Source organism: Mirounga leonina, unplaced genomic scaffold, assembly GCF_011800145.1.
Source record: "Mirounga leonina isolate KUSES-001 unplaced genomic scaffold, KU_Mleo_1.0 Mir_151, whole genome shotgun sequence".
In the NCBI taxonomy this organism is placed as follows: domain Eukaryota; kingdom Metazoa; phylum Chordata; class Mammalia; order Carnivora; family Phocidae; genus Mirounga; species Mirounga leonina.
In genome coordinates, this window is record NW_023270377.1 from 78,947,361 (window position 1) to 78,954,676 (window position 7,316).

Consider the following 7,316-nt stretch of genomic DNA (forward strand, 5'->3'; position numbering starts at 1 on the left):
CCCCACCCCTGAACTGCCCCTTCCTACCTTCTGAAGAGACTGTCCTCCAGGTACTTGTATCTTTGCCTTCATTTATGCTCAGGCAGAGAGGTGTCTGGTGAGAGTCACGCTCGAGACTGTGCCCTGGGCCTGGTGGGCATTTAAGGACGAGCCCCCATCCAAAGAATGTCAGGGTGCCAGGAACGCCAGGGTGTCTCTGTCCGTTTCACTGATATGCTTTTCCATGCTGCTTATCAACTTAAGAGTTTTGCCTTTTATAAACAGAACTTGCGCATTTTTTTTTTTTTTTAATCTGTAAAATTACCTGGCCTCTTTGAAAACTACAGACAAACACTTCATCTGCAGGACCAACTGTTCTCCCTCGCAGATGGCTGAGCCTGCATATCCCACTGGTGGAGATAATCATCTCAGGGTAAATTGCTTTGCCCACATGGAACCAATTAAGTATGTTATCAAAAATAAATGAAGGAGGAGGCATCAGCTTAAGGCCAAATTATGGGCCAGCTTTAACTGATTTTCACCTTCCTTGTATTTGCTTGCAGCATGTCATGGAGCTGACTGACACTATCCAAGAAGCTGACATGATCCAAACTCATAAACTGTCTAAAAAAGACAAGTAACTGGACCTTCTCAGAGGCCAACTATGTTCCTCCAAGTAGTTCGTGACTCATAATGATCATGCGTGCACGGACTGCCTTAAAATGGAAAGCAGCTTAGATGGAGCCACATTTCCCAAGGAGGAAATTTCTCTATGGGGAGACACACTCTCCCCATCATACAGTTATAACAAAACAGAAGTAAACTATTTTGTAAAACTACACACAAATAATGTTTATATCTCCACATCTTGCTGTCTAGATAGGTGGGTTACATTTGAATTGAAAGATTCTACTTAAGATAAGTACATGCCTGAAGAATTTAAAACAAACAGGCTTTTATTTTATTTATTTATTTGAGAGAGAGAGAGCACGCATGCACATGAGTGGAGAGAGGAGCAGAGGGAGAGGGAGAAGCAGACTCTCTGGCTTAGCAGGGAGCCTGATGCGGGGCTCGATCCCAGGACCCTGAGATCATGACCTGAGCCGAAGGCAGACGCTTAACTGACTGAGCCACCCAGGTGCCCTGACAAACAGGTTCTTAAATTTTAAAGCCACTCCATATTCTTATGGACACGCAAATTAGCTTATTTTGACAAATACAGGAAAACCCACACAAAATATTTTAGGCAACTGTCCTATTGGGTACATGAAAACATTAATTTCACGTGTTAATATGCAAGTTAGTTTAAAAGAACAACTTTAAAACAGCTTGTAAAATTTGAAGAATTATCAAAGTAAGAGTTTTGGGGGAAAAAAGGATGTAAATGATTTGTCACAGAAAAGTATTTCTCAAAAAATTATCATCATATTCACCAAGGTTTATGACTGCAAGCTAGCCGTACCACTTCAGCCTGTATGATTAATTCACAAGGGCATCCAATTTTATCTGTCACTACAGCCAGTAAAACTTTTCGCTGGAATGTTGGATGAGTTAATCCTGGAAACTTTCCCATCAAAGAGATAAATTAAGAACTCTGAATGAAGATTGATGATCCAGCCACTACAAGAATAAACTTACTGAGAACCTCGAACTAATAAGTTGTAGTGTTCCCAAATCTGGATTATTTAATAGACCCTTCAAAATGATCTTTTGCAAGATTAGTGATACATTAAATTAAATACTGTTATTTCTTACACAAGGAGGCCTGGACTCTGAAGTTAACCCAAAGTATATCAAAATTTAAACAGGAATATGAGCTAAAACACTATGGTAGCAAAATGAAGCTTTGTTTCATATCATTTATCTCTGAACATGTTTATCAGCACATATCACTGACAATTAACCAAATGATCTCCTTTTCAGAGTTTTACTTCCTATCTGTGTGAGTCTCAACCACAACTGTCTAATATTTGCCTATAGGAAGTTGTATTTGCATCTTGGTTGGTAGTACTGATCCGTGAAGAATCAAACTCTTTTCAGTAACAAGTCTCTTCAAACAGACTCAGTTTTAAGTGGCTAATTATAGCACAATACCAAGTGAATGGTTAAATTCTTCCCTCTGGAAATATTTAACCAAAACTAAGTTCTACAGATGAGCAACTGTCTCCAGTAACTTGCTAATTGATACTGCATCTGATAAAGAAGCCCTTTTTTTAAAAGGAAGGAAAAAGATTCCTAAGAGATGTGTTACTTTCTTCTTTGTTACTTCAAAGCATTACAGGGCAAGTAGAGTTTCAAATCGTTGTGGCCTCAGCTGTGAATGAATCTAATTTGGCTCTTGATCACAGAGTTAATAAGCTTAGTATTCTGTATTTCAGGGCATAAGTCCTTGGTCCCTCAAGAGTAGGTGATTGTAAAGAAGAAAAGAAACGTCAAAGTGCCCAGTTACTTCCTGTAATATAATCTGTCCATTAGAGTCCCATGGTCAGACGTGGTTCAACCAACTATAATTCATTCGTAAGGCGATGGAAGAGATTTCATCTTTGTTTCCACCTCTTGGAACTTTTGCCTGGACAAAGGCCTTCAGTTATCAAAACTGTGGTGAGAAGAGAATCTTGTTTTAAAATGCATGCTGCTACGTAATGCATCCAAACTTGTTTTATTCTTGCCAAATTAATTCCCATTGTTTTGGAAACTGGATGCAAACCTAACATTTCTAGAAACTTAATAAAGTGAACTTCTTTCTGAGTTCTAGCAACAAAATATTGTCAGTATAACTTGAATACTAGGAACATATTTCTGACAGAAATGCATTTTCTGGTACCTTTCTAGAGAGTGCCCTTACCCCTAAGACTTACGTAGTAGAGAATTATGAAGAAACTTCGTTGGCTCACTATCTGGGCATAAGCAAGCCCCCTGCAGGGATATAGCTCTTTGTTCCATGTGATTAAGGAAAGACTCAGAATATGCAACCAGAGGAAAACTGGGTTTCTCAGGAAAGGTTTCTATTATAAGTAAAGAAATGGAGGCCAAGAACAGGTTGCAACCACTTAGGATGTTAACTTCTGCTATCTCGTCTGACGTCTGGAAACCAAATAAGTCACTCCACTTCTCTGAACACAAACTCCTGTTTTGAAGGTTTTATTGGTCTTTGGTATTTTAATCATAGGGTGGGAAGGAAATTCATCATTTTTCAGATGAAAAAGAAAAAAGCATATAAATTATAGAAAAGAATGCTATTGAGGACAGTGCCTCAAGTTTGAAAGCCATAAAGTTGATTTTTTTTCAAAGGTTAGAAACTTCAAAAATTAGGGAACCAGGGGGTGCCTCGCTGGCTTAGCTGGTAGAGCATGCAATTCTTGATCTCAGGGTTGTGAGTTCTAGCCCCACATTAGGTGTAGGGATTACTTAAAAATAAAATCTTTAAAAACAAACAAAAAAAACAGAAAAATTAGAGAACCAGAGATCACAGCAGATTAGTCATGGGATGCTGAACTTTCCTCACCAGGGTTTCAGTCTCACCACACTTATGATCTCTTAGGGCTGTTCGCAGCCCAGGGGAAATGAGTTTGTTTGCCTGGTGTAGAAAACTCGTGTGTCTTCTCAACATCTATGGCATCATTGATTTCTCCTTAGGTAGGTTCTGAGCGGTATCTAACATAAATGGAATCAGGCTCGCTCGCTAACCCCAAGAAAGTTGTTTGTGCCTCCATCTACAAAGTGAGGCGATTATATTAATAATTCAAAGTCAAAATAATCCCACTCTTCCCTCATCTATTTTTTATGGTCATGTTCTACAGAAACCTGCTTATTTGTAGAGAGATCACTCCATCTAAACCTGGTCTAGTGGGTGCTGCTCAGGGGCAGAGGAACATGACCTTTTAAAAAATCAAAGTGTAAAAACAAGCAAACAAACATCAAAAACTTCTGAAATAGTGCAGAGAAATGTGAAGTAGGAACTGTTGTTGACAGTAACTTCAATCCAGCAAGAATTTTTACTCCCAATGACCAGTTACAGCGACTCTGAGAACTCAGCCCAGAGCTGCTGGTGAATCATTTATGTGTAATCTAGCTTAGAAATGACATCTTCTAGCCTCCATAGCTCAAGATCATATCAGAAAACCCCACCAATTCTTTCTATACGGGGAATTCTTTTTTCTTAAGACGTATTTATTTTAGACAAAGAGAGAACATGAGTGGGGGGAGAGGGGCAGAGGGAGAGAATCTCAAACAGACTCCATGCTGAGTGCAGAGCCCAGTGTGGGGCTCAATCTCATGATCCTGAGATCAAGAGCTGAGCCGAAACCAAGAGCTGGCCACTCAACCAACTGAGCCATTCAGGTGCCTTTATTTGGTGAATTCTTTTTAATCAGGTCATGGCCTTATTTAATTAACACAGGCTACATGAGTGGAACTTTCCTGCCAACTTCTAGAGAGCAGGGGTGACTGCTTCTCTGGCCTGGCAGAGCTCATTCTTCAGAGATCCCATTTTGAAATGGACTTTTCAGATAGGGGTCCACTCAACCCTGGCACTGACCCACCACAACACTGGCGCAGGAGTGGTGTGTGTGTGTGTGTTTGTTTTATTCTTGTGCACTTAAATCCAATCCCCTTGATTTTCCTCCCCACCCTGTGTGGACAATCACAGCCTCAGCGGAGGCCTGTTTTTCAGCCCAGTGACTATTGAGTCTATCACTGAAGCAGACAAAGAATCCCATAGAAACTGAAGGCTTTAGCAATCACAACTGAGACTGAAATCTAGGTTTTTGTTCACCAAGTCTAATAAAAAAAGCATGGCTCTTTGGAGGAAAGAACAAAATGCAATCCTAGAAAACACAGCAGGTATCCAAGCACCTTCTTTTCATGATTACGAAAATCAACAGTCCCGCAAAAACAAGGAGCCGGATAATCTTTCCACACAATTAACCAGTAGGCACCAGCCTTTACTGGTGAGAGTGTACAATAGCAGTAAGTCTGAAGGAACTATTTGCTGCCTGCCAAATGTATATTTGGAGTTAAAAAATTAGAGGGACATAGTTTCAGCAACCTAAGTTTACCATCTAAGCCAATTACAACAACATCCTAAGCAACGAACATCCAATTGACTATTATATATGTGCCTAGTATCTTATGGATATTCTTTCTCATTCACAAAATAATGCAACAGGGTGTGTATTATTTCATCCACTCTAGAAATGTAGAACTCAACACTTAACAAGATGCCTCTAACATTCATTGAGCATATACTGTGGCTCATACTCTGCCAAGTGCTTTGCATGCATTCCTTTATTTAACCTTCACAAAGTTAGGGAATTCCTTCCTTCCTTCCTTCCCTCCTTCCTTCCTTCCCTCCCTCCCTCCCTCCCTCCCTCCCAGAAGGCTGCAAAGCAGTTGAGCTAGCCACTGACCCAAGATCCAAGCCCCTGTGCATTCCATGGAACACCTCTCATCTAAACCAGAACACATACACATTAAATACTCTAACCATGTGGAGTCCCTGAGGCTGCCTCCACTTGAACTATAAGATCCTCAAAAGCAAGAACTCTGTTTTATTTGCCCTGACACCTCCCACGTCTATTATAACGCTTGACACACAGTAGACACTCAAAAAATGTTTGCTGAACAGAACACTTCAAAAGAGTAACGTACCTCAGGGCAAATACTAATGGTCAAAATATACCCAACATACCCGGCTCTTACCACCACGGGGGCCATGCAGAAGACGACTCAAACAAAGATAAAAGAGAGAAGATAAATACAGAGATGGAGACCAAAAGAGGAAGTAAAACTGCTGTGTTTCCCGAAGTGTGATCCTTAGAACACCATCAGTAACAGAAGCACCTGTTTTGTTTTGTTTTTTGCTTTCAGCAAAAATCCATGGGTACAGTCCCAGATATGTGCAATCAGACACTCCAGGGAAGGGGTCTGGGCACCGACGTTATTACGCACTCCCTAGATGATTCTTAAACACAGGAAACCAAAAGGACAGAGAATAGGAAGTTGTGGGAGGCCAATCACGCTGAAACGGAATCAGAAGCACAGACAGGAAGACCAGCGATTATCTTGCCTCTCAAGGACTGATCTTTGACGAATACCTCTGCCTGGGACATGCTGGTTCACTTTGATAACTGACTGAGAGCTGGCACGAGTTAAAGGGAAAGGTGTTCAGAATCAGAGCGACTGTGCTGGGAACAGAGAAAACAAGCCTTAACAATCTGCCTTGAAATAAAAAAGGCCCTATAAAAAGGTGAGGGTAAAGCATACCACATCTTTGGGAGCATCTGCACCCCCCAATTCAATCAGCCAAGGTCTCCCCTGCATGGAAGGCTGACTTTTCCTGTCCATTTTTCAACTCACATCTTATTCAAAGTAAAGTGACACTTCTGCAGCAAAGAGAACGGAGTCTTACTTGAAGGATGGAGGTAGACAATGTCTTTCACTGTGAAGTCTCGCGATTGAGCAGCTTTCAGACAATCAGCCAGCAGGCTCAGGAACAGGAGCCAGGCCAGGGCAGGGCCAGGGTCCATGGCAGACTGAAGCGTCACTCATGCAGGGGGCCCGGGGGCCAGAACTTGGGACCACGGGAGGGAAGTCGCACCTGAAATATGAAGCAAGACTCATCTCAATGTCCAACTCGAGGAAACCATGGGAGACTTGGCAGAGCTCCTGTGCTGGGAGGATGGGCTCGGGGCAGACAGGGAGCCAAAGGCACAAGGAAGTGAGCAGACATGGAGAGAAACCTTATGAACGGTGATTTCAGAGCATTTAGGACATTCCAGCCCCAATCTATTCTTATTCAAGTAGCTAAAGCTCCACGGGTAGTAGTCCCCTCTCATATCTAGCAGAGATGGTATCAAGAGAGATTGGATTTTAATGAAATCCAGGTACTTTTGCCAGAGGGCCAGGGGATGTCTGCCAGAATGCAACAATAAGTAAGTCAGGTACAAAAGTTCAAGAGCATTTCCTTGATAATGGTGAAGGCCAGGTATGAGAGTGCAGGCTTTCTGGGTCATGGTGTCCAAGAAAACCTATACAGGGTAGGCTTTCAGATTCGGAAACGAAAAAAGAAAAGAAAAGAAAAGAAGAGGAAAGAAAGAAAAGAAAAGAAAAGGAAGGAAGGAAGGAGGAAGGAAGGAAAGAGAAGAAAGAAAGAAAGAAAGAAAGAAAGAAAGAAAGAAAGAAAGAAAGAAAGAAAGAAAGAAAAAGAAAGAAAGTCTGAAGAAAGAAAGAAAGAAAGAAAGAAAAAGAAAGAAAGAAGGAAGGAAAGAAAAAGAAGAAAGAAAGAAAAAGAGAAAGAAAGAAAGAAAGAAAGAAAGAAAGAAAGAAAGAAAGAAAGA

The 7,316-nt window shown here is 41.2% G+C and overlaps 1 protein-coding gene across 1 annotated transcript in view; it reads right to left on the reverse strand.

Moving 5' to 3' along the window:
- Positions 1-7,316, reverse strand: part of LYPD6 (LY6/PLAUR domain containing 6) — a 120,756-nt gene that overhangs the window by 22,013 nt on the left and 91,427 nt on the right. Inside the window, exon 3 of the mRNA XM_035008069.1 lies at positions 6,389-6,577. Coding sequence (XP_034863960.1) covers positions 6,389-6,506 — 118 coding nt within the window. The 5' untranslated portion in view covers positions 6,507-6,577. The remainder of the gene's footprint in view (positions 1-6,388; positions 6,578-7,316) is intronic.